Raw genomic sequence first — 27,793 nt, forward strand, 5'->3', positions numbered from 1 at the left:
AAATAAATGTGCAGTCACAACATTATTGCGTGACTGCTCAGCGCAGACAAAAATCCCATTTTTAGAATTTTTGAAAACACTGGATACATTTATTCGTGGGGGGGGGCTACAGATTTCGGAGTCAAATTCTCGGGGGGGGGGTCTAACTAATATCGGCTAATACATAATAATTTAATACTTTGCAATTTACAGTGACATATTTCAGTCAATTGCTGAGATGCTATGTTGCATTTTGTTCCATAGGCACAAATCTTTCATGTCAAATAAAATATGCAGTAGTTTTACTGCTTTCCATTCCTAAGCCAATATTGAGGCGAGTAATACCACAAGCTTACTATTAATGTGAACAGTAAGCAAAACACACCATAAAAACTACTCATATTATCAACTCGCTGGATATAAGTTTGAATACTACACGTAACATCCTTTCTATGTAAAGAGTGTGAATCCTTTTTTTGCTCAAATAAGAAAGCAACCACAACAAGAAATTACGATAAGCTAAGTCTGTTTTTATAAGCAAACTACAGCTTTGTTTAAATCCAAAGATTTTGCAAGCTCTCAAGGACAGAATAGATAATCACTCAACCATTCATTACATGGCCGTAGGCAGGAAAAAATTTCGGGGGGGGGGGGTTCATTCATAATTGTTCCCATGGTCGTCGGCAGAAATTTGAATAATAGAAATAATAACAATAATTGTGCAATAATAATTAAAATTTCATAATAAAACAATTTTATTCCATAATAATAATACTAATAATAATTATTATAATATTATTTTTATATCCTTGAGGGGGCTTACTCAATCCAGCACAAGTTTCTTCTTGTTTTTTTTTTTACGTTTCATACAGTGTGTACTGAAATGCACAATTATTATACTTCCGTCATTAAACTTTAGATACCTTCAAGAGAAAAGCTTTAAAAGTTAGATGGAAATTTTAGTCATAAAGTTTTTGTTGTTTGACTTTAAAATTATTTTTTTGGAATTTTGAAAAGTGTGGAACCAGTTATTCTTTTTAAAAACTTAGCCTGGTGCATGGAATGTAACCTCAATCGCGAACGTAATGCGCTACAAAACTGGAGATCCTAGGTTGAAACTCCTATCAAGGGGGATTTTCGACTTTATCGGACAGGGAATTTAAAAGCTGGAAAGGGAATTTTGGGACAATCATAAGGGAATCTTCATCTATATTCCTTGTGACGCAGGAGCAACACTGGAAAGATGACAACAGAAGTGATAATGGAGGGGTCGCGGGTGGGCGTCGATTCTGAGAATAAATCCTGTTTCACTCAAGTTTCAGAATTCCAAATATATGAAAATTCTAGCTCGATCGTTTCAACATTGTCTCCATGTATTTTTTTTATGCTTCGAAAAAGAAAAACAATTGAAAATTTGTTACAGATTTGGGTTTCTGAACTTCCATTAATCCAACATGTCAGAAGTTTCGGGGGGGGGTTGAACCCTAGAAACCCCCCCTCTAAATACGGCCATGATTCATTACCAATTGATTACGAAGGTAACACTTGATTTGTCGCAAGCAGCCGTTGATGGGGGGGGGGGTATGCACAATCAGTGACAAAGAGCTTATAAAGTTCGTAAAAGGTAATTTTGAATGTTTCAACCATTGCAAGGAGGTGCTGAAAAGTCTTTATTTTTAGTTCCTTTCAATAAACAATATCACCATTGAATAGAAGTGTATTAATGATACTATTTTCTCTGCCATGATGAAATATCTTAAGTCTTCTTGTTAGACGACTGGGATTCAGAACTTCGGGCTAAAAATGGGGAGAATGCGAGAAATACCGTCCACTTAGGAAGTGCCACTCTCAAGGAAGAAATATATTTTAATTACAAATTCAGCTTTACTAGGAGACAAATTTGACATAAAAACAATGAATATTGTTGCAACTCTTGTGCTGGGTATTTTGATTAGTGAAAATAACTGTTGAAGATTGTAATTTAATTTCAGAATATATTATTCATATATACTGATGAGATTGCATCAATAGATTTAGATGTGCTTCAAAGAGTGATTCCGCTGCACAGAATCAAGTTTGGTCACTGTGGGGGTACTGCAAAAATTGTTTTCTAACCTCAAAAGTTATAAGTACTTAACATGTAGGACTAGGACTGCGAGTAATGAAATTGCCCAAGCATGCTGATCTTCGCACCATATTGCAATTATTACTTGATTGGATTTGTATTAAGGTTCATTTTATTCACATAAGCGGGACGAGAGCTACAGCTTCTAGTGGAATTGAATTATTTTTGAAGTCCACTTTATGCACAGATAGGTTAATCGGGACTGGACCTACAGTCCATACTTTTCTTTGAATTATTTTCATTTAACAGCAGTAGCTGTTCTCCTTCTGCAACGTTCTTCAAATCGCTCGTCCATCTTTTTATTTTGTCTGCACTGCGCAATGTCTTATGAGAACACTAAACAAGTATTGTGTGAGGAAAAACTAGCAGCTGAGCCAGTACCACAAAACTAGTCCAAGTCCAACTGGAAAATCCAGCTTCGTGTGATTCAGGCATAATAAAGATGCACATACTGCATTACAGCTTTGCACATACCGATTCCAAATCGGTGTAAAGGGACCAGACAGCGGGGACAGTCCCTTTTTGAGTGTCCCAATTTTTTAAAACTTATAACGGGACGCTCACTTTTGTGGCATTGACTTATCAGCAAACAATTATTGCAACAATACACTTTTTCTTCTATTAGTATGAACTATGGCATTGTTGGATAGAAATTACTTTACATCTCAATGTCAACAATGTGCCTTCTTCCAATTGTCTCCAAACATTGAAGTTTCCTTTCTTTTCACCTGGAACTAATGCATCCACTGAACGAATGTTTTCGTATACATGAATGGCTTGTGGACAAGTGACAACGCTCTTACAATACAAACATTGAAAGCGGTATGAACTTTAATCATACCTGTGTAAACTTTTACACAATCTTATTTGAAAAGAAGGATGTACTGAAGAAGATCCATTGATCGGCAAAACATCAATGAATGACTTCTCATTCTAAAGGACTTCTTTCGGCCTCCCTGATGGCGTAGTTGTAACGTAATTGCCTTGTAATCAAGGGGTCCCGGGTTCGATACCTGGTGGAGGCCTATAGTGGTTCGGATCGCATTTTAAACTGTAGGTCCAGTCCCGATTATCATATGTGTGCATAAAGTGGACTTAAAAACAATAACAACTCAATAAAGGACTGCTTGGTTGCAGTGCATATCACTATTTTATTTGTTATTTAAACAGTATTTGTGTGTTTAATGAGTGTTCAAAGATAAGTATTTATGCCTTCCCGTTTTGCCTTTAGGAAAATATATTATAAAAACATGGGCGTAACTTGGGGGGGTGCGATCTTGTGAGTAAACTTTGGGTGCCAGAATCAAACTTGAGACTTAACTTTGAGGGTGGGGGGGGGGGGCAGAATTAAATTTGGAACTGAACTTGGAAGCAGAATCAAACTTAAGACTTAACTTCGAGGGACAGATTATGCAAGTTTTCCACCCAATAAAAATAGCATCAAGGACTATTTTGCTAAATAACTTACATTTGTGTATAACTTACTTCACTTTTAAATTTAGTAACCTGATTTTTTATAATAATAATAATAAAAAAAATCGCCTTTATTGGAGCGGGCGTGTTTCGGCCTCTAGGGCCGTTCTTACAACAGACCCTTGTCTGGGATATTAATACAATGGAATAAAGAGTATACATTGAGAAAAAATAAAAATAAGAACATGAAAAGGATTACATGTCAATACAAATAAGAACAATGAAATATATAGGTATATACGCGTATATGTATAGATAATGAAAAAGAAAAACAGATTTACCTATAAATTGTTGAACATAGGTATCTAATGTTTGTTGCTTTTGTTTTAGTACATATATATTCAGTAATCTGAAACAATAAAAAATATAATAATATTAATAATGAAGTTAAATAAAATAATGAAATTATAAGATTTATATGCACACAGTTGCCAAACGTTACAGTGAGTATTTTTATGAATGAAAAGTTGCTCGTGATTAAGTATTTCGCTGCCTTGCCAGTAGATACTGTTTGAGATTCTTTTTAAATAGCTTATTTTTGTTGATGGAGGTTGGGAGGGAATTCCATTCTTTAGTGGCAGTTACGGTAAATGTTTTTCCGTAGGTGGTCGTATTATGTACTGGGACTGACAATAATTTTTTCGTCGTGTTACATGTTCATGTCTGCTCGAATTTGTGTTCAGTTTTTCAAAGAGATATGCAGGCAGTTTGTGTTCCCCCCTTACCTTCCTACGATACGTCGCTTTTATCGTTATAAAAATCTGGTCACCTTGGTGTAAAGTGAAAGCATATTCAAGCGAATATAAAGTAGAATCCGAATCACTGCGTAGAAACACGATGAATCTCGTCGAGCTTGGCGTAGACGGTTCTGAACCCTCTTCCGCGTAGCAGAATGATCATCTTCCCCCTTCGTGCATTCATTTGTTGTCGATCCCTTTAAAGCCGTTTCCCCACTCTGGCAACAGCGCCGTGGTGCGCAGCGTCTGTTCTCCCCAAGGTCATGTGCTTGCCCTGATTTCAGACGCTCTGCTAGCAGTCGGCTGCACTCTTGGCCGAAGCTATTATCGATCAGCTTTATCGCCACGTTATGAAATAGCTCCAGCCTGGCAGCGATTGCGAAGGTGGCGTGCATTTACCTTACTCGGAAGGTAAACTTTACGGGTCCCCCAGTTTGTTGTGCGCAGCTCGCCCGTTGCACTGTTGCCGACTTGGGCGCTCTGGAACCAAATCTTGCCCACTGATTCGCTTGCTTATTTGCTGCTGTAAGCAGACATGGAATACAGGTGGGACACGAAACAACGTTGCCAACCTTCAGATAAAAAAAATATACAGTAAAACCGCGTTAATCCGGACTAATGGGGGGGATAAGTTAACCAGTTTAAGAACAGTAGAAAGTGCATTAGAACTCCGTTTATAGCAACAAAACACGTTTATTATGGTGTATTTAAAGGGCATAGGCCTAAATACACTATACAGTACAGCACAAAGTCTGCGGGAAACAGAATTTCATCAGTGGTTGACTGCCTTTTCTTTGGGAAGTTCTCTGTTGACTTCTAAGCCACATTTTAAACCTTGCATTGTTTTTTTTATATTATTATTTTTTGCCTGTCGGGATTAACGAGGTTTTAATGTATTATACTGGGGATGTATTATCATTCATTTTCTGATAGTTGTAGGTTACGTTCGATTTATGCATCTATTTGAGGAGTTTTGAATTTGCGTTGGTTGATCATGTACTACAGTTAAGTAATTTGATTTTTGTTATTTAGCATAGCTTTTCTGCCGCACTTGGCTAATCGTGACGATGAGATGATGAAATTGATGGGACTTAGAGCACTTTTGCTTTATACGTTGGCACCACTGCTATCCTGAGATGAGAGTTACAGTACTTTTGCTCTATACGTTGGTATCACTGTCAGTCTCACTACACTAACGGAAGAGTTGCGATAGGGGCGAGATCGTATTATCTATCACGTGAACCAGGTTAATCTCGCTCAAGTGTCAAGACTACAGTGTGGGAAGGAGTATCAGTTGGAAGTGAGAGAGAAAAACCAGTCACTTCTGAATTTCCAGTGTTGTCAAATCAAACTAATGGAAAAGAACTCGCGCCTAAAGTGGAACTAAAAGCTTTTCTAAAACTCTGCACAATTTTTTGTGCTTCTTTGATTCAAAAGATCAAGGTGCGTCAGTATTGGGGGTTGTTTTTCACCTCTGTCGATTTACAATTGTCGTACACCGAAACAGCTTCAAGAGCACCAACACTTTGCCAGGAATCGAACCCAGACCTTTTTGTTCTCTGTAAAAGAAGCGTAGCTTAGGATGGTAGCAAAACAGGCATCACGGGTTTCTTGGTGCTCTTGCAAGGAAAAGGCCTGTATTTTCTCTCGTGCAAAATCCAGAGTGCAGTATGCCAGATCTAGTTCCAAAGGAGCCAGGTTGGCAACGCTAAATTCCACAGTAGCTGATAAGGGGATTGACAAAAACAGTTCCTCTGACTGTGAAAAAGAGAGATCGTCAACAAGAACCCACCCATCCCTTGAATTGGGTGCTGAACCAGACAGGAATGCAATTGAAAAAATAGTCCTTCCTAGAATTCCTGAGCGCGCACACGTGAATCTTCGTTTAAGTCCGTTCAGCTGTTGTGAATATTTAGACAACAGCGGAAGCAAACCAAACTAAGATTCACGTGAAAGGAATTCGAAGCAGATGTAATTTTTCAGATTTTTGAATGTCATAGCAGTTTTCAAAAGGAGAGGAAATTTCGAAAACTAGTTCGCAGTCGTCGGCCAAAGGGTTCGGCCGAGCCTTAATGGATTGCCAGTTTGTCGTCAAATTGAAGATTCACATTGCCGGCCCGATATTTCGAAAGAAATTGCAAATTTTGCAGTAATACTTTTTCGCCAGGCAAATATGCAGTGGATGTTGTCTGAGACAAATGTCAACGTGGAAGTCACTTGACCACCCTTTTAAAAGGACAAGTTGTTTACTTGACATTTAAATGAAAATCTGTTATTTGCTAACTATAAATACGCACATGACCGCCACAAAATGAAAAATACAAGATATTTGAAATTGGTGAAAATATTTAAAAAATATAAAACTGAAATTGTATATAGTATGAAAAGTGAACCAGTGAACGTCAACTAAAAAATTACATATTTTGCACAATTTCATTTCAGTCATAGTAAGTAATATTTTAATTATTGCAAGGGCGTCAGAGGAACGTGATAACTTCAAACTAAAGCAATGATGTTTGATGTGACAATACAATTATGGGTTAAAATGTGCGGGGAAAAACTAGGAGGCTTGTCCCCCCCCCCCTGGAAAAAATCCTCCGGACGTCCATGTATAGGAGGCCTCAAAATAATGTTGACTTGGCTTCCACACATTAAAAATTGAGACCTGTTCAAACATCGAACTATGTCTGTTCCGTCTTAGGCCAGATAGTATAAAGGCTCTGAAAAGTACAAAAATTGACTGTTGAGCATTTCTTTTGAGTCTTTTCTCACACACACACACATACAGTGAGAGAGACACATGCATTACATTCTCAGAAACTATTCACGGAAACAATGTAACTGTATGTACAATATCTTTTAACTATGTCGTTCTTGGAGGGTATGTACCCGATGATGTAGAATTCACATTATAGCCCTGTAATCAGGATGTTTCTAGTGTATGTCCAATCCCGATTAGCTTACTTGTGCTAAATATTGTTTATTTTTTTTTGTCTGTAAAATAATACTGAAGGCAGCTATATTGAGGATTCTACATTACGTTGTAGAACACCTTGGTCCTTTGGAAATTATTACGTCATGACTTTTCATTATACTTAGTCACACCTGTTCGGAGGGACACGTGTCCCCCCTCCCGTTAAATCCGCCAGTCAGCGAGCCTACCCTTAAAACCATTTACATACCGGGTGGTCCAAAAGTGCCGGAAAGGTCACATATCGGGAGAAATACACATCGAATCGGAAAACGAAAAAATACATGTTTAATAAGTAAAAGAAAGCTATTCAATTATATCACTTGATTCCCCACCCCCGCCCCCTGTGGGTGGTGCGGGGGGCAACTGAAATTTTAAATGGAAACCCCCATTTTGTATTGTAGATTCGGAAAGAGTGCTTCATTCGGAGTCCAACCTTTCAATAGAGTATATGGAAGGGGGTCCAATTTTTTTTGCGAAAATTTAAAATCACCATATCTCCCTCCGTTCCTAATTGAGCTCGTTGGACTCGGAATGAAGTCCTCTTTCCACTCTTTCCGATTCTGCAATACAAAATGGGGTTTCCATTTAAAATTTCAGTTGCCCCTGATAACATTGAATAGCTTTCCTTCACTTACTAAACACGTATTTTTTCGTTTTTCGATTCGATGTGTATTTCCCTCGATATGTGACCGTTCCGGGACTTTTGGACCACCCGGTAGACTTTACAAGTGCCATTCGAACGGAAAATGATAAGTACATCATTCTCTGATAATTTGTTTTTGTGTAGTTATTGATTTAGGTTAAGTTTTCCTTCAGGAATCTCTCGTAACGCTTGTATCTTATTTTCATATTCAGATAACGAACACAGATTAGATTGTTCTTGCCAAGGTTTGTTTAAAGAAAAACAATTCTTGTCCGCCATATGACACTGATCTTACATAAATTCCTTCCTTGGTTTCCAATTGTTCTCTTGTTTCTACTTCCTCACTTTCAGTTATTTCATTACTCCTTTCACGCCCGTTTCCTTTATCCTTTCGACCTTATGGTTTTAATTTCGTTACTCTTCCTTTTTTCCCCATTTTGTCTTCCTGTTGTGCTCTACAGCCAGGGGCCCGGGTTCGAATTTCGGCCTGGTCATGGATGTTCTTTGTGAGTGTCCCTTCGTCAATTTCATTACTCAAACTCATCGTCGCGTTGCAACTCGAAAGTTGCAGGAAAGCGACGTTAAGTAACAAAAATCAAATACACCCAGGAACGTAACTGGCTGATGTGTTGGGGCCAAATTTTATTGATTGGTTTGCACTTTTACTCCTTTTTACCGATTGTTCGTTTTTGTATTAGTATTTGTAAAAAAAAAATTGCTTCGCTTTGCTGCCACTTTGACTAATCGCGACGACGTGGATAAGAAAGTGAGGAGTGAAACACTCAGGCTGAAACTACAGACTGTGGTGCCCGTGTTGTCATAGTAGCTATGGTGGATATAATCGACATTATGTCCTGCATATGTCATTTGAGAGGTTCTAATTCCATCTGTAGGTAAACGGTTATGCCCAGACACTAATCGATACAGGAACTTATGTTCAAATAGAATCCAAACCACTGCACTGTGCAACTACGGAGAATTAGTGGCAGCGAGTATACGATCGGGTAGGAAACATGAGGTGTTTGTTTCGAAGACTATTTCGGCCATTTGGTGATTTATTTTAAAATTCAGGAATACGGAACAAATTCATTTTAGTCAGGGTAGCGACCATGAGAATGAAAAATAATGTAAAAAAGACACTTGCATGTGTAAAAAAAAAAAGACAATAACGACAGTAAAACCAGTATTATTAACTATTCATTGCTTAATTCACGCAGCTTTGAATGTTATTTTGGAAAGATGAAAGCCTGGAGCATCATTTAGTAAACTGTACATGGTTTGTAACCTATAAAGAAGTGGCCTTTGATCTATGGAAAGTCGTGGAGCTTTTGTTTAAGAGAGTTTGTGACATTTGCTATTGGTATGTGGGATCCGGATATGAAAAAGGGCAAGAGTTCATTGGTGAGGAGTTGTCCATTAATTATTCTGATGGTTGGTGGTATTTCAATAAAAACAATGATTCAAACCCAGATCTCTTAGCCACATACCTGAGGTCACGCGGAATTTTGAGTATTCCACTTCAGTACAGACACGATCTCGATTTTCTTCCCCAGATCAGAAAATTTTCCTCGGGGGCGGCCTCTGTCGACAAAATTTCCTGGAAATTTTTCACAATGTGATCCGTGGGGGCGACTAGATATTGGTGCTGATCACATCACCTCCATTAAGACCAAGATCGAGAATATTGAGTGATTGAATGATGTTATTTTACGTCGCTTTTCTACCACTTTTGGCTATTTGCGACGTTGAGGATGAATGCTGGCTGCTAAGATGAAACGGGGACGATCACTAACACGAATGGGCAGCACGCATCACGATGCTCACAGAATTCTACTGGCTGTGCCACCAGACGCCAGAACTCCGTTAATTTCTAAAATACGTGGAAGCGACGTTGACATTTAGATGCTCTTAGAAATGGTCACCCCTTACACCCCAAGATCGAGAATGTGCGGGACTCTACCTCGACTCACTCTCCCTTCCCCTCAATGGTTTCAAGATACATCAACAAATCGGAGATAGTTCAACCTTTGCCTTTTTAATTTTTCACAAGGTACCGTAGGCTCAGGTAACCCCCTCCCCAAGTTTAGGAGTGACCCCTGTTGTTTACTGATAAGTTTTTCTCCCATAAGTTTAAAACTACAATTATTTAATGTTATTAAATCCTTATACTGTGACACGAAAAAAAACGTTGCAGAAAAATAACGAAGAACCCCTGCGGTCTGCGAAGAACAAGTCAGGTACGGCGTGACGGTGCAATTTTCTTTTTTACTGAATGTATGACGACATTAACATCTTTTTTGAGTGAAAAATACAACTTTTTCAAATCGAAAAATATCGAATTTTTGAAAGGTTCTAACATTTTTACCCTCTAAAGAAAAAACCTATATTTTAATGGGTTTTTGGTTCATTTGTATATAGTTCAAGATTGTGAACATTGCTTAAAGTGCGGACAAAGCGAGGGATGCTGTTAGTTAGGAAACCTTGCATAAGCCCTCTTCCCCCCCACGAGGAATTTCCACTTCAAGCACTCATTGTGAACGTACACCAATAAAATATTTTAAATCTGACATTGTCAGTGTTTTATGTTAAGGATATTGAATTTGACCCCACTGATGATGATGAACGGTGAGTGGATTGAATCGATGGACAGTCACAAAGGAACAGCCCAGCCAAGACCCAGCTCATCAACAGCCTTGGTGCTGTTTGCAAGTGGAACAGATTAGTTCCATACTGTTCTAGGTTGAACAATGAAAATATGCTATGTTTTCGGCCGTTATAGTCAGGTGCACACGAATACTTGTTACGTTGTTCCTCGGTCTTTTTCTGTAATATATAATACAGAAGGGAAAGCTAGTACAATTGGCCGGAAACGCCACGCTCCTTAGTATCTGATTAATAACCTATATGTAAATTGTAGGTGGGACTCTCTTGTAAAACTGTTCTACTTAGCGCGCGGTGCATTAAAAAGCCACGCGAATATCTAGGAATATCTACTCCACTTGCGTAGGCGGGATTTATTTTTCAGAGGGGGCCGTAATTGTAAAGGTGGGTATTAAATAGCTATGTATAATATTCTAGGCGGGGATACACTTTAATATTTCGTAATTACTATTTTTACAGTTTTTAAAGTTCAAAGACAAAAATGGTACCGGGGTCATTTTAAGTGGAGTTTGCATGTACCACTTCGGTTTTTCTATATACACTAGTGTTCAAAATTAAAGCAACAAACAGAAATCCTTTCCTCGTGTGATTTTTTGTGTTGATAAATTTGCCAAGTTTAACCTGTTGCTACGTGATTATTTTGTTGAAAAATCCTGGCAGGGGTGCCCACAGGGAGGTTTTATGGCGCAGGTTGCGCCATCGAGATTTTTGGGGGTGATTTTTTTCCTTCAAATAATATAAAATTCAACACTTATATCTTTTTCAAAATATATGTAAAAATTTTACACCTTAAATGCACCATATTTAATCTATTAGATGAAGAAATGGAAGTGTTTAGGGCATTATCGAAAAGGGGGGGGGGGGGATATCGAACTCCTATATATTAGGCCTAAATTGACACGTGGGTTCTGAGGGGGATTCTGAATTAAACTTTGGGGGGGGGGGCAGTATCCAACTCTAGGTCTTAGATTATGGCGAGTACTTTAGTTAGAGGGGGATTGAGAATTAAATTGAAGGGGATATCCAATTCTTGTGTATTACTATTGTCTTAGACTGTTGCGGAAATTCCGGTGTGGAGACTGAGAAATAATTTTTTGGAGGAGGCAATATCCACTCTTCAATATTAACAGTAAGTCTAAAATTGGCATGGAAATTTTGGTGGTAGAATTGAGTATGAAATTTATAGGGGGAGATCTTGGATTGTCAAGGGATTTCTGTAGTGAAGGGAGAGTTGGAACATTTCATTTTGGAGACTGTATTTAGCGATAAGGCATCCACACGTTTTCGACCCCGAATGTGCCAAAGGAAAAGCTGGAAAAGGAAAATACTAAATATATCGGGATCTTAAGAAAGTATTGACACCCCATTAAATTAATATTCTTCAAAGCCTGCAAAGAAATGGATGTAAAAATTTTCTTTAAAGTCCGCTTTATGCACTCTTAAGGCTAATCGGGACTGAACCTACAGTTTAAAGTGTGATTCACGCGATATTCTCGATTATGATGAACGATTTTAGGGGTGGTCTTGAGTGACGGCACCCCTGTTTAGGGAGGAGGGGCAGATCAATTATAATGTTCAGTAAAGCTACGAAAAAAGTTACTTTCGGTAGACACGCTGTCGTAATTAAATATTTTTTGGGAATTACGATATGGTTTAAGGGCGCGAATGATGTGATTTGGGGGAAACACATGACATGATTCGGGGGGGGGGGGGATGGGCACCCCTGAATCCTGACACGTTCGTTTATTTTCTATCTTAAACCAGTTGTCTATGACATAAATGTTACTATCACCTGATCGTATTATGTGGTCAAATGAACACACGGGAAAGAATTTCCGTTTGTTGCTTTAATTTTGGACATTATTATAGTTCTTTACAGCTTTCATTTGCAAATTTTGATTTTCTCAACATTTCGGGACTGGCTGTAGCCCCCATCAAGTCCCCCCTGGGTACGCCAGTACTACTTTGAGTGAATTCACAATTTTTCACTTCCTTTGAGAGGCAATGGCGAGCTCATGTGAGATGCTGATGAGTGGCACGTACAGAGTGAATGCAAATGGTAGGAGCCTTCTTAAAAAAAAAGACAATCAATTCCCCCTCATGATCAAATTTGCCTTATGCTTGGCTTTACGTTGTTAGTCCCCCTGTATAGTGGGATGCATAAGTATTCCCAGTGAAATTGTCCATTATTTGTAGTCATCTTTCCTCTTCTACGTGTTTTTGAGAAATTAGATTTTAACACTGTAAAAAGGTTTGTTTCCTGCTTCGTGTATTTTTATGTTGTTTCTTGACCCTCACATTAGGTTAAACAATGTGCATAATGGTGATAGACAATTTCCGTGGAAATACTCATGTATCCCACTGTACTTGAGTGTGATTTTCTAGTTCTGTGTCAGTAATGGAAATGATAACAAAACTAGAGTACTATCTAATTGCAGTTATTTTTAGATCATTTATGATACAATTGAAATAATCCAACAAATGAAATAATCCACCATTTATTGATAATATAATTGTGAGCTATCCCGTAGGACTGCGTTGATAGCGTAACCATGTGTTTCAGTTGGGCAGAGAGAGGTTAGTGGTCAAAACAATCTCGTCAACTAGGATTTTAGGTTCGAACCCGAGCAAGGGCATGGGTGGTCGGTCATTCAATCCATTGTTTTTATTTTTCATTGGTCATATTCTCCGTCCGATAAACCTCGACAGATGAGAAAGCGACTGGAAAAAGTTAAATACTAAAAACAAAATGTGTACAGTTGACTAAATATGTAGTAAAATTGAGGAACTGATCATGTAAGGGACGTATTTGGAAGTTTTGAAAGTGCAAATAAAACATGTTATTACATTTGCGAAATGTTACGGAACATATTTCCCGCAACAGCGTTTCTTGTGCCTGACATTTGGGGATTATGTTCGAATGCTATCGGTATCACGGAATGGAAAATCAGGTCAAGTCTTCCCATGTTATAGCCATTTTTTTTTCAACTCGTCGTATGGTTTTTACAGCAGCATATAATCACGTCATCTCGCTGCATGAATTAACAAGTGCCGTGGAGCAGGCTGCTATTGTGGACAAATATTGAAATTGTATATATTTTTTACTAAATAAGTTATATGACAGAAATGTCAGCTTTAATTTTTCAGTGATTCTTGCCTGCAGCTCTGAACGCACCAAATGAATTCTTGCGTTTCTTCCAAGTATTTAGTTAATCATAGTATTCTATTAGATACGAATATAGTTAATTATACAGTATCGACAAATACGTGTGATGACATTTTATTCGGAAGCATTAATTGATGTTGCAGTACGCCCAGGTAGTAATTTGCGTGCCATAGATCTGAAGGGGGTCGCGAATTGTGTAATGTTTGCTACTTTTCGATTCGCGTTGCAAGTCTGTGCATTCATTCAAATAAAATTTGATGCAGTAGACGACAAGCGAAGCTTCAGACTTCCATCCAGGGAATTATATAGGTACGCCGCTGCGCTGTGCTGGCTGTGCAAGCGCAGAGCGACCTGGGAATATCCTAGGGTAGAGGCTAAAATAACCCCGCCCGTTGAAGAAGGGAGTAGCAGTGGCAGGCGGAATGGCATATGGAACTTTTTCTGCCACGTAACAGGCGATCAATAAGAGCTCATGTTACCCGATACAATAATTTTGTAATCAGGGCAAATGTAATAACCTTATCTCCAGTTTTATTATGTACATAAATAAATGCAAAACATGTGATTTAGCAGATTGCATAAATTTTCCACCTGTAAAAACGAGCAAATAAACAGTCGTGTAATCTGGTCGAACAAGGGCGAAACTCGCTGAACGGAATGGCAAACTACAGAGACTCTCTGCGATAGGACGAGGCGTAAGCGAGACAACTCCGTCTTGGCTTCCTCGTCGGCCATCAGAGTTGTAAGTTCAGAAGTTACGCATTTTGGATTGATATTTAATTAATACTTGTATAGATATGTGCTAGTGTATTGGTGTGTTCTTAAAGCTGTGCGAAGTTAAGTGAAGTTGTAAAATGTGTGAATTATGGTTATTGGTCTAGTTTGTTGAGAGAGAATGTAATGGAAGACAGATGTTTAAAGCTGCGTTGCATTTTTCAACATGAAATTATTTTCCTTTCTGGAAAAGAGACATTTTCCAATCACTTAAAATCGGAATTTCATAATAAATAGTGTAATTGCAGCAGTATATTGCACAATAATTTGGTTTTGAGTACGTTATGTCTGTTTTAAATCACTGATCAGCTGATCTTGTTGCAAATAGGAGAGTGTAAACAACGTAAGCAATGTCGTGAGATGAGATGTTTTGGTTCAGTAGCCGTCGCAGTGTTCTGTGGACTGAGAAAAGCTTGTGTTGAAAGATATTCGGTTTCGTGCTGAAAATAAACCTTAATTTTTCTTCGTATAGCTACAGAATAACTGCTACGTGATTAAATATCTAAATTAATATAAGTTGTGATGTGTAATAAGAATTATGAGTTAGGTAAAGCGGCCTTGGATGAAATTTGATGAACATGTTTTGTGTGTAGATTTTTTCTCGCACCTTGTTCGTATATTTTTAATTTTCAGAAAATGGATTTTTTTGTCTTCTTGATTTGTTTGCCTCTAGTCCAACATAGAACATAATAATTTGTGCTAGATCCTTTGGTTGTACTTCACATTTTAAAATTTCTAGTTCTACTTGATAGTTACGAATGTTCGAATTAAGGACTGATTCCATCTAGGAAGTGGATTACTTTTATTAAAGGAAATTCGCATTTTTTCGTGGTGTGAGCCAATTTTAATTCATGTAGCTAGTTGGAAATTTAGTTTGATTTCACTCTTTGGAGGTGGAATTTGTTGGTGTACAGGATTAGAATTTTTTTTGTTTTTATTTAGGGAAAAATTATTAAAATACCATAACAGCATGTCCTATTGTTCAGTTTTATTGGATGAAAACAACTTGGCTTCATCACCTAATGAAACAATTTTGAACATATGATTTGCAATGCATAGTTCCAACTGGTTAAGATGCTTTTTTTTTTTCCAGATCTCTACCAGCATGGATCACAATGCCTACTGTTAATATCTTAGTCACTAAGGTCAGTGCACTTTTATGATTTTTCATGCAGACTAATGTGTTTTAATAACTAGATAGTAGGTGGTTTGTGTTTTCAATCTCGTTGCTATTTTCAAATGTTGGTACCTTACAGGAATATGGCCTAAACAGGTTTTGGAAAATTAAACTAGGTATATGACTTGTGAATTACATTATCTGGTGGTACAGAATTGTGTGCCTGTATTGGATAACTAACAATGTAGCAACACTGAAGTTTATTATTTATTGGTTTGAAGCCAGATTCTTTGCCAGAGTGGTTAGTGTGGTATGTTACGAATTCAGGGAATCCCTCATTTGATACCTCAGTAAGGTATAAATGTTTCCATTTGTGTTTGAGATTGTTCTTCATATCTTTGTTGTTAATTGATAATTAATCGTCATTATCATGGTAACCTGGAGAGATAGAAGCCTGCTACAATAGCTAAGAGGGTTAAGCAGGGCAATTTTTCCCCAAAACACTGCCTCAGGTTGAGGTTTCATTGTTTACACTATGATCTCTATCAGTATTACTTGCAATTATCAGCCATTTACGATAATTAATGGAAATTATTGTGATTGATATAGAAAATGTAATTTAATATTGGGCTGACATTCATTTTCCAGAAGAGTATACCCCCCTCTCACTCCCCTCTGAATGCACTTGTCACCCTAAATTAGGGTTGTTATCTCTTCGGGCCTGTAAAAATACTGTATGACAATTTGTCTAATTGTCCTGGAACTTGTGGATAATGCCTGAATCTAATTACTTATGCCACATCCTTACGGGGAGAAATTGATTTTGTGATTAAGTTATTCTCATGTGAAATTAATGTGTTATAACAAAACTGTCACAGACTGATATGGTATGGTTTCAATTGGAGGAAAAGCAATGGATAACTATTATGGTAAACCGTGGCGGCGATTTGGTTGCAAAGCTTGTGGAAGGGTGTGATCAAGGACAGTTTACTTTCTCGTGTATATAAGGTTTAATACAGTGCAGGGGCAAAAAGTAGGAGGGGCAACTGCCTCCCTACACCCCCCTAATTGGGACCACTGATGGTAAAATTTGCCATGAAAGATGGAATAAAACACATTTTTTTCCTGCGTCTTAGTTTTTTGCACATTGTCATCTAGCTTTGAAGTAGAGAAACAATGTATAGTTGAGATACAAGTAACTCCTTGTTCTAATGGTAAGATGTTTAAGAGAGAATGAATCTACCCATGACTACTTTTATCTTTGGATGTGTGGTCAGCAGGACGAACCCCCATTCATTGTTGAAGGCTTTTCTGACCAGGTCACGCTACTCATTTGTAGCTCCCAAATTGCCACCAGTCACATGCAGTGGCCAAAATCTCAGGAGAATAGTTGTTGCGGTTCCCCCATGAGACTTGAATGTGCACACATCCTATAGCCGTAGCCCAAAGTCTGATGCCTTGGAACACACAGCCACAGTGCGGGACAACAGTACATTGATGCATCAGACTTAATTAGAAGACGTTGAAGAGGATGTGAGTAGTACAAAAACAGAGGAATGAATTATAGTTGTTGTTGAATAACATCACTCTTCGTCTTCAGGGATTGAAATCTAGAAATGACCTAATTGATGTCTGGAGAGAATCATGTCTTCATTCGCCATCAGGAAACTTCCAAGAAATAGCTTTAATTGCTGCTCTTATTTTTAAAATGCAAGTGTGTTGTTATTTGAGACTTTTGTGATTTCCACATTGCCATAATTGTATTGTGTGCACATAAATATTTTTCCCCCCTAAATTAGTGATATTAAGCAGCATATTACTTGTGTTTTGCAGGTCTTGGTTTCTATGCATTGCCCGCCAAAGAAGTATTGAGCCCAATGTTTCCAAACGAATCTAGTTCAGATGAGATTTCAGATCCAGATGCCTTCTCACAAAGCTACAAGGTATTTTCATGTGATGTATTTTTTATGAAAGTGTTGTTTCTTGGGCAAATGTTTTTAATACCCATTCCTTTGAGGAAATATTGCATCTCTGAAAGATTTTTTAAAATACAAATCTTGAAAATCCAAACATTTCCTTGAAAATGGCATTTTTTAAAAAAAAATGTGCAACCCTGTTTGACCCCTATTTAGCGAATGGTGAAAAAACTGTTTGCAACAATAGGGCATATGTCGATCTACCCAGGAGATAATGGAACTTTGTTATTCACTTCATTGCAGGACCCACAGGGACTTTTCAAATGGAATTTTTGTGAAAAATTTCAATATTCTGCTAATTATGTTTTTTGAAAAGGATTACCAAATTCTTTTCCACAAGAGCATAATTGTTTGAGAGGAAAAACTATCCTAAACTGTCTACTGTAAATATTATTCCTTGAACAAATTTTCTTGCTGTAGGTGCACATTTGAAGAGCATCCTACCCATCACGAGATGTTTATAGGTGTGGGAAGACGTCATATTGTCATTTCAGGTTTTCATTTCCACAGTAGTGTGGACATGAAATTTTGTAGGGTTATGTGACATTTTCTTGGATTGTCTCTTCACTAATTCATGATCAAAGTTGTGCGAATTACTCACAAATTTAATATAAATATATTAATAACTTACGTTTTGCGAGTATCTATGTTGCTCCTGCGACGTTTCGGGATGCAACTGCTCCCTTCCTCAGGCTGTTCACGTTTAGTTTATATATAATTCATAACCACGTCGACCTCTCCATAGGTACAAGATATGGGATTGGTAAAAGGTGTGTGGTTAAAAAACAATAAAAATCTAAAACCCATTACAGGTGCACGTCATACTACCATGCTGTTTCCCCGATTAGAAACTGCTCCTTGGAATGTTAAAACTTCAAAACTGTGAATAGCCACGGCCCTTGTGTGCTGCAATTGCAATGTTCACTTTGTCTTTGAAACTTTAGTTTATAATAAGATGAATTGAGTAACTCATTTTCGTCAGGACGTAATATGTTACATATTATTTCCTCTGAATACATTCTGTAAACTTATTTCTGACTTTGGGGGATTACAAATAAATTGAGTCCTGTTGAGGCCTCCCCGATGGCATAGTGGAATGACATCTTGTAATCCAGGGTTTCCAGATTTGATTCCCATTGGAGAGACTACAGTGGTTCAGATCACAATAGCCTATCTGTGAATAAAGATTTAAATTTTCTGCATTATAAATAAATACCTTGGCTGCTGCCCCTAGAAATTGAGGTTGAACTATATTCACATTCGTGTTAGTAGCATCTGCCTGTTGCCACAAATGTAAAGATCTAAACAGAACCTAATGACGCAATTCTCCTTACAGGAGGCTAATAATGAACAAAACAATGTGCCAGAGAAGTTAGCAGAGAGAGCTAACATCTTAAGTAGTAGAGTTGTCTCTAGCAACGAAGTCACAAATGCGGACATGAAGCAGGCCGCATACCCAAGTTCCACATTTTCTACTGACCAAGTGCCTGTTTCTAGGGTAAGTTGGCTTCTCATCTTTGTTATTGCAAAAGTTTACATAGTTTTGCATGTTGTAGGTGTTTCCCTGGGATGTTAGTGTCTGATTTGGGTAATGCATGATTAGCAAAATTTTTGACCAGGAAGTAACATTTCAAATATTTCCAACATCAAGTAGGGAGATTTAATGGACAAAAGATGGCTTAGAATATTACATACGAGTAAAGCGAAGTTTAGTTCATTGACCCTTGGTTCACTCTGGAGAAATTGTAAATGACAACCCTGAAGAATGCCTCATCTTGGATTCTTATTCAAACCCTCCAGCTTTTCAGCTCTGATTAATGTCCTTACACTGACAAACATTGCAGATTTAGATGCAAATTGCTGACAAAAAACAATTCTTCCTTATCCGATATGTTTCAATATGAAATATTATATTTTAAAATATAATTATTATTCTGTGGTATTAACCCTTACAATATGGTACTGTTTTCAGTGAGAAATTAAAAATTCTGTACTTTCTATAAAGAAACTTTAATATCTCTGAAATCACTAATTGTACAATTACAAGTCATGCCTTGTTTTGTTCAGTGTAAACCAGGCTAATAAAAATCAATGCTGCTACGGAACAATTTTGTTCCATCAACCCGAAGAACAACAGGGGCAAAGTTTTTCTTTTTAACGAAATTTGAGATTCACCATGCCTAGACTGTAGGGCTGAAATCACAGGACTGCATACCCCTGCCCTTCCATTATCACGTTCAGCTTTAAAAATTAAACTTGCCACACATGTCTACACACTGGAAAAGATTGCCCCTTGCAAAACTTGTGCTTGGGCCTGAGAATGGAAAAACAGAATTGATTTAAAAGAAAAAATGAGAAAGTTCTCAATCCTTCCGAGACTGACAATTACTATGTACTAATTATGAGCATCACAATGAGAACATGTGTCTCTAAACATCGTCTGAGCTATAGTACCTTTCAAGATTGAAAAACTAGTCTTGGCGCACATGCTGTACCAGGCTGTATTCTAGTGGTTAAGCATTATTTTACTTAATAAGTGCTAGCAATTTGTGTGGCAAGCTTCAAATTTATTAACTTGCAAGTCCATTTTCAGACTGAACCGAGAAGGCACATGTGTCAGTTGGGAAAAAAACTTTCAGAAATAAGTACAATGTTTCATACCAAAGTGACATGACAAACTACTTGATGCTTACATGACTGGTGTGCATTCCTCTGTGTTTTTTGCTTCAGTCTGAAGGTAGCTTAAGTTTCAAGAGTTAATGAAAGTTAATGAAAATCGTAACATGAGTCACAGGATGCCTGTACATGTACATGGAATAAATGTTTGTAATAATCCATAAAACTGCATTATTTGATCTTGAATTTGTTCTAGATTGATGTATAACTGTTTTTTCTCACAGGACACGAGTGATAGCACCATAGAGGAAGGTGCAGTTGCTTCTGTGGCAGCTGTGATTTGTAACGATGCACAAACACCTGTGCAAGAGTCATGTTCCAAAGAACAAATATTGGAATTCCAACAGCAGCAGCAAAGACCACAAACATGGCCCCTTGTATTTGAGGCAGCTAAATGTGTGTGTGATAATAGTATAGAACAGTGGGCAAATGGGAGCAGAATCAAAGCAATGCACACAGGTAATTGTCTTGTGTTTTACTTGATATGAAGTCTTTAATAGCAGCTATTTTAACATTCTGATTCACTTGTGAACAATTTAATATAAATATAATGATTGATATCAGCTTATGCCTAATGAAAGTTGGAAATGTTGAGACAGAAATACATTTATGGAGGTGAGACTGATATCACATATTAGATAAGTAACCTTTTCATGCAACTATAATTGTAACTAGTCAACTTTTTTTGTACATTTGAGCAGTAACAAACAAAAGTGTGGTTTGCTAAAAATAATATCGATCTTTTTATACCCTGCTGAAAATTAAAGTATTATATGTACACACCTGTTACAAACAGATGTTTGTCAGGTATTTTTCCAAGTATAATGGTTTACTTTGATTTTGCTACATTTACATTTTTCATATGTAATACATAGAGGCACATATTTTTGGTAAATAAAAAAGCAAAATTTCAGTACAAAAACAGTCTATTTCATGTTCAAAAGCGGTAAATAATATAACATTTCGGTGTAATAGCGGTGAATAATCACATCAAAAGTGCTATATAAAATGACATTTTGGTTTTAAAATTGTGAATATAATCCTATATTTGATTTAAAAACTGCACTATTACACAAAATAAACATATCCCTTCTAATACCACATGAAATCATAACAGAATATTAAGTTTATTCCTGTATAAAGGAGTCCACTTTTGCTTCTCAAATATTTACAGCAGAATTAATAAATTTTCGGTGAATTGCATAACTCACAGGATACATCAGACTTCAAAAAGTGTCGCGTAGGTATATAAACGGTAAATTTCGTGTTTAAAGAGTATATTTTGCATTTTGCAGTTCATTTCGCATTATTTCGTGACAAAACATGGTAGGAAAATGCACCTCACACCTTTCAGAGACATGAAAAATGAACATTATAGCATGTTATATCATATTTTGTGTTTTCGTCAAGAACGAAATGTGATGTCTAGTAATACAAAAAGTTAATTATATTTTGGTGCTATTGCACAGCAGTAAAAAGTATTTCTTGTCCACTCCAATTTCGTGCATGCTATGCTCAAAAAGTTGGAATAACCTGTAATACGGTAACTATGATGGAGTTACTTTTCACTAAAGTGACAGAAAGTTGGTTAATTTTAAAAGTAACTTTCCAAATACTGCTACAGGTGATTTTTGTGTTAAATCAATATTCATGAAGTGGTAAGGTGTCTGCACTTTTTTAAGTGCAAAGTTAAAAGTTTTGAGAAAATCGTTGTGTCCAATATGTAATATAAATGAGTATGATTACTTGTACAGTGCATTAATGATTTTTGTTCTCTCCCTCTTCGAAGGAATAGCATCCTGTAAATGTAATCATCACCCCAGTTTCAAGTCTGAGGCGCAAGAGCAAGGCTCTTTGTGCCAGGTAAGCCTTGAGGAGATTGGTGATAGGGCAGGAGCTGACCCATCACTCAATGTTCCTCGTGAGGTATTCTCAGTGTCTGTGATATCCAGCTCAAGTTGTGGCACCGCGGATGTGAAACCTCCGTCCCTGTGTAGCAGTGGGAGCAGCCACGGTGCAGAACAGGTGGGTGGACTCGTGCATGATAGAAACATTTGTTGTTTCATTTTGGATGTCTGGTGGAGTATTAAGTATTGTGCAATTTTGTGTTTGATCAGATTTAACATCAGGGAGTTTTGATTGGATACTAATTGAAAATAATCAGTTGTAAATTCTCAGCCTGGATCCTATTTTTCTTTGTACTCTTAGGGTTGACATTTGTCCTGCTAAGGATGGGTTTTTATGTGGAGGAACTTGAATCAATGGTTGATGGATACTGTTTATTTTTTACCTTGCATTTCCTTCTTGTTGACAATTTTGAATAGTTTTTCGAGGTAAATTCATTATGCATGATGGATGCGGTTTCAGTATTATGTAAGTGAAGATTCAGGTTTCCGCATTGCACAATTGGATAGTTTTTTTTGGTTAAGTTTCAAAGGCTTACTTCCTACATTCACTAATGGTACGGCATCTAGACTGAATGAAAGCAGTGAGTCTTTGAAATTAATCTGAAAAAAAAATAAAAAAAATGTGCAACGTGGAAACACGAATCTTCACGTACATAACAAATTCATGATGTTCAAGATCCAATATATTTAGAGATTTTCTTCTTTACATCGTTGAATAAATTGTGTTTTTCAGCACAAAGAAAAGGCTGTGTAGAAAGTGGCACACACTACTTTCTCATCTTTCATCTTTAGAATGTCACAAATTCTCCTCCACCATCTGAATCTGTTGATGCACTACAGCACATAAAATAACTCATCTGCACACAATTTGTTAAAAAATTTAATCACAAATACTCTTAATTTGCCACGTTTAATAAACAAGCAGATGAAATTACTTAGGTATTTCCATGTTGCACAATTTAATGGTACCCTGGTACCACTCCAGATGCCGTAGCCTTAGTGAACGAAGACAGTCTCTTCGAAATTAATCGGAAATGACCACTAAATTGTGCAGTGTGGAAATACCATAATTCAAGTAAGTAATTCTTAAACCGCATCCATCATGAAAGCAGATGAAAGTCTACACAACATATTATATAGAATGCGAACGCACAAATAAGAAAAAATGACGGACATCAGTGTCGCAGCAATCATGCTTCGGAGATATTCATCAATGTGGACCAATTATAATTACCTACAAACGTTAATAAAAACAGAAGGGTCTCAATGACCCCCCCTCCGCAGTTTGTTACCCTGAGAGACGGTTGAAAACTCGAACCTAAGTTTTTGTTTCATGCTTTTTTTTTTGTTCTTCCAAAAAGTGATAAGACACAAGAGCATGCATGTCTTCTCAATCTGTCAAGGAATGCTAATAATAATCATTGTCTTAACTTTGTGGATTTGAAATATGCAAATTAAAAACACAATGATAATGATCGAATAAGTATGAATGAACTCTCTTTCTCGTTTCCAGGGCTCCAATGCAATCTCTGCCAGTCACCTTGGTTCTTCCAGCAATAGTCTGTGTTCTGCACAAAGTTCAGAAGTGGAGTCTCTTGTCTCTCAGGCCATAGAAAATCCAAATACAAGCAGAGTCCAAAAACAAGCAACATTTATGCAATCTACTGTGAACTCTTGTATAAGAAGCAGGGAGGGGACAGAGTCCCCAGTTAATAATTTTGGGTTACGGGCTACACCTGAGCCTCGAGTCGAAGAGGACAGTTCAACTGGTGCTTTTTCTGATCAGGATAAGAATTCCAAAAATTGCCTCGGGAGGTCCGCTCCCACAGTCCCTGTTGCCAGCGAGCAAGAGGGCGTTCCAGATGCCAACGCTAACTTATCAGCAGAATACCACTGTGGTAACAATGTAGTGAACATTCCAAGTGGAAGCGGCACCTCGTGTGCCCCTTCTCAATCGAGCGGGAAGACAAGTGTTCCTGCAGATGCCATTTATACAGTCCAGGGTAATTGCAACCCAAGCTTTAATTACTCCAAACCCTCAGGTATGGAGGATGCTTCACTCCCAAGTGCAACTCTCTTAAACAAGTACGCTTCAAAGTCATCTCAGACTCATGTATCATTCTCTCGGGCTGCAGGCAAGCCCCGCCTTTCCAAGTTTGCTTCCTATCCTTGTGGCCCAGCCTCCAACAGGGGCTGGGGGATCCCACGGGGACTTGGTTTATTAGGAGGGGGTGAAAACTCCCTAAATAGTGGGACCTCTGGCTGGGGTACCCCTCCAGCCAACAACTCGAATAATTCTGGCTGGGGTCAAAATTCCAGTCAGAACAATACTTCTGCTCAAAGCCAGTGGGGAAACAATAATAGCGTCAATCGCAATGGAGGAACTAGTCAGGGACCCAGTGGACAGCAGAATACAGGTGAGCATTTGTAATGCATTTTTTAAAAATATTATAGATGGAACAAGTTAATCTGTTCTCTATTGTTGATTAGGGCTTATCCGATCAGTATCTGAGAGTATCAGTTGAAACTTACACCTATACCAGCTGATACTTCTCCAGAGTGAAAATGCATATTTTTTTATATTTATGAATAAATTTTGGGGAGAAATAGACTTCAGTAAAATAAATTATACCAGGTGTCCCATAAGTCTGGCATGTTAGGAACACCCACCAGCAAAATAACTTGCATTCACTCCTCCTTAGTGCCATGGTTTACCTGTAACAGAAATAAGGGTAATATGGTTTCAGACTTATGGGACACCCAGTATATTAAAACTTCATCAATATTCTGAACTACTGTGAATATTTACAGTTTGCAAGTATCGATGTCGACTCAGTTCAAGTAATGACGTATCAGATATTTCTATAAATAATCTGTAATTTAGTGCAAAATTGTTAATTGCTTAGTTATGTTTGTGAATATACATGTGTAATTCATGTACTATGCTTCTGTAAAGTAAATGTCTACACAAGAGTTTCTGTACTAAAATGTAGTGCATTCACTCGCTAGGAATTGATCAAACCATTCAGGTTTTGTGTAGTTTAAAATCACACCAGTAAAATATTGGTTATCTCTATGTTTACTTTTATTGATACATTATTGGTATTAGGAGTCATTACATTGCATGCATCCTGATTTAATTACAAAAGAAATGTTTAGACTTCAAATTATTGATTGTACAAATTTTACTATTCAGTGGATCAAATCATAATTGATAATTTATTCCTAGAATTTGTTTACGTGCAACATTAGTGTAATCCAATTTTTTATGACTAGGAAACGCTAACAAAGGGAATACACAGTCACAACAACAGCCTTCACAAACTCAAAGTCAACAACAGCAGCAGCAGCAACAGCAGCCATCACAACAACAACAACAACAGTCATCACAACAGCAGCAGAACGGTTCCACTTCATGGGCTCAGGCAGCTGGCAAAGGGCTCTCTAATAATCCCCAGAACAATGGGAACAGTGGAAGTACTAACACTAGCAATAGCACCAGCAGCACAACTAAACAGTTGGAGCAGATCAATACAATGAGAGAAGCTCTTTTCAGTCAAGATGGATGGGGTGGCGTAAGTATTTCCTCACTTCTGTTCATGGGAGTCCCTTAGCAACATTAGCTAAAGATTTTCTTTTGGGTGAAAGTGAAAAATCATCTTGATGTTCCTATTTTGAAAAATTATGTATGTTTAAGGTGTCCAGATGCCACATATTAGCTGGGACAGTCTCGTTTTTTAGAGGTCCCGATTTTTTAAAACTTAAAAACAAGATACCAAAATGTATGTCAACTTGAATCATGTGTGTGCAAACGTTTACAAACTGTTATTTGAAAGGAAAGATATTCTGATGAAGATCCTTCAGCAAAATACCAATGAATGACTCCTAATTGTAAAAGACTGAGTGCAGTGCATATCACCATATTATGTAACTTATTTGCACAGTATTTATTTAGTTACTTAATTATTTATTCATGATGGATGTGGTAAATGCAGTTTTAATATTGTATGTGAAAATCCATGTTTCCATGATGAAATTTTCAATTCACCTCAAATTCGCAATGGGGAAACGCACGAAATTTCATGTACACAACAAAGTATTTACAACGAGACAGTTTTTATATTAAAATGTGTACATTTTGCTATCCGTTTTGTCCCATTTTTCCTTCTGGAAAATATGAAAAATGTTCTGGTTTGTTGTTTCAAACATCTTGTCAACTTATATATGCTTGGAATTCCTTCTAGAGAATAGGTTTATTGATCATCAGCATTTTCTAAAATAGATACATTTTTGAAGAAAGTGTCTTTTTGACAAGTTCAAGGTGAGACTAATTTGAGATCCAAACCGTGGTGTTGCATTGGGAATCTTGGTTTACAAGACAACATCGTGGGCTATTACTCTTAATGGTTAGCGAATACAGTTACAGGTGGAAATATATTATTAATGTACATAAGTTGTTTAAAAATTCATTGCTTTCATAAATCACCAAAGGTTTTTGAAGACTAAATTTAGGACCACCATGCCCCTTTCCCCCTCCCTAAAAAAAGAACATTGTATGCAGGATAAGATGGCAAAATTAGGGCTGACTACTAAAAACAGTATACCGTACAATCACCCGATTGTTTATATTAAGGGATCGTAGATAGGCTATGTGAAGTCTGATATTCGAAGTTATTTGGCTGCGAGAGGTGTATCGTAAGAGGGGTTATAACTCTGAAAAGCTACGTCTACACTTAACCAAGCAAGGGGGCTAGCCCCGTGAAATAAGAACTACACTCACGATTAACTTTAAACACTACAATTGACTGGTCTGGCAAGGGTGTGAGAGAATGAAAGACAAGGATAGAGGAACGTTCGTTACCTGTAGATCTGGAAGTTACGATCGACTCGCTGGTTCGTTGATGAAACTCTGATGAACTCTCCTGAAATAAAACTCCTTTCCGATATTGTACTACTCCTCGCTGTAACGTACGGTAACAACTATTCACGCCATAACTTTCTTAGTTCAACAACTTGTATAATTCCGAGCCACTAACTGTGCACGCGATAGATTTCAGATACTGACTGGGCGGAGAAATATTCTCCCGAGCTATTTAAACGAAATTCGAACTTCGGCCGTTGAGACCGTGTCTCTCAATAACGGTGCTTTCAAACTAAACCAGTAGCATATTCTCCCATGTTATCTGGTTTACTACTAGTACACCAACTTTTCTCACTTAAATTCCTCCCTTTCAAAAATCCTGGGCACGCCACTGGCCCTGCACAGCAATTTCAGAGTAATTCTCTCTTGTGAGAGGAGATTAGAGACTTCTTTCACTTGTTCCTAAACCAATATTGGATTGGCAAATTATTCTTACTTTTCTCCTGGCAAACAAGAAAGAAAAGTTTTCCAAGCAAGTCCCCCCACTCCCTCTCTCCTACCCCCTTCTACTAGGAACGATTACGTAGATAAAGAAATGGGAATAGTGATTGAGCCATGTTCTCAACTGTCCACATACATAATGACTGTCGTTTTGGCAATAGTTCACTTGTTCCCCGAATGTAAGGCAGGAGTTCGAGGTCGCATGGTGAATGAATAGGCTGCT

The 27,793-nt window shown here is 37.5% G+C and overlaps 1 protein-coding gene across 6 annotated transcripts in view; it reads left to right on the top strand.

The window, feature by feature from the left end:
- The window catches only part of gw (trinucleotide repeat containing adaptor protein gawky), an 86,399-nt gene that overhangs the window by 18,650 nt on the left and 39,956 nt on the right, over positions 1 to 27,793 (top strand). For 5 of the 6 annotated variants that reach the window (XM_083110863.1, XM_083110866.1, XM_083110868.1 and 2 more), the window contains exons 2-8: positions 15,626 to 15,677; positions 17,483 to 17,592; positions 18,962 to 19,123; positions 20,526 to 20,760; positions 22,091 to 22,326; positions 23,722 to 24,625; positions 25,485 to 25,783. In XM_083110863.1, the coding sequence (XP_082966989.1) occupies positions 17,527 to 17,592; positions 18,962 to 19,123; positions 20,526 to 20,760; positions 22,091 to 22,326; positions 23,722 to 24,625; positions 25,485 to 25,783 (1,902 nt within the window). In that variant the 5' untranslated portion in view covers positions 15,626 to 15,677; positions 17,483 to 17,526. Of the gene's footprint in view, positions 1 to 14,371; positions 14,501 to 15,625; positions 15,678 to 17,482; positions 17,593 to 18,961; positions 19,124 to 20,525; positions 20,761 to 22,090; positions 22,327 to 23,721; positions 24,626 to 25,484; positions 25,784 to 27,793 lie in introns of those variants that run through there. The other variant, XM_083110864.1, reaches the window with a different exon arrangement.

Source organism: Lepisma saccharinum, chromosome 24, assembly GCF_977018435.1.
Source record: "Lepisma saccharinum chromosome 24, izLepSacc3.1, whole genome shotgun sequence".
Classification (NCBI taxonomy): Eukaryota; Metazoa; Arthropoda; class Insecta; order Zygentoma; family Lepismatidae; genus Lepisma; species Lepisma saccharinum.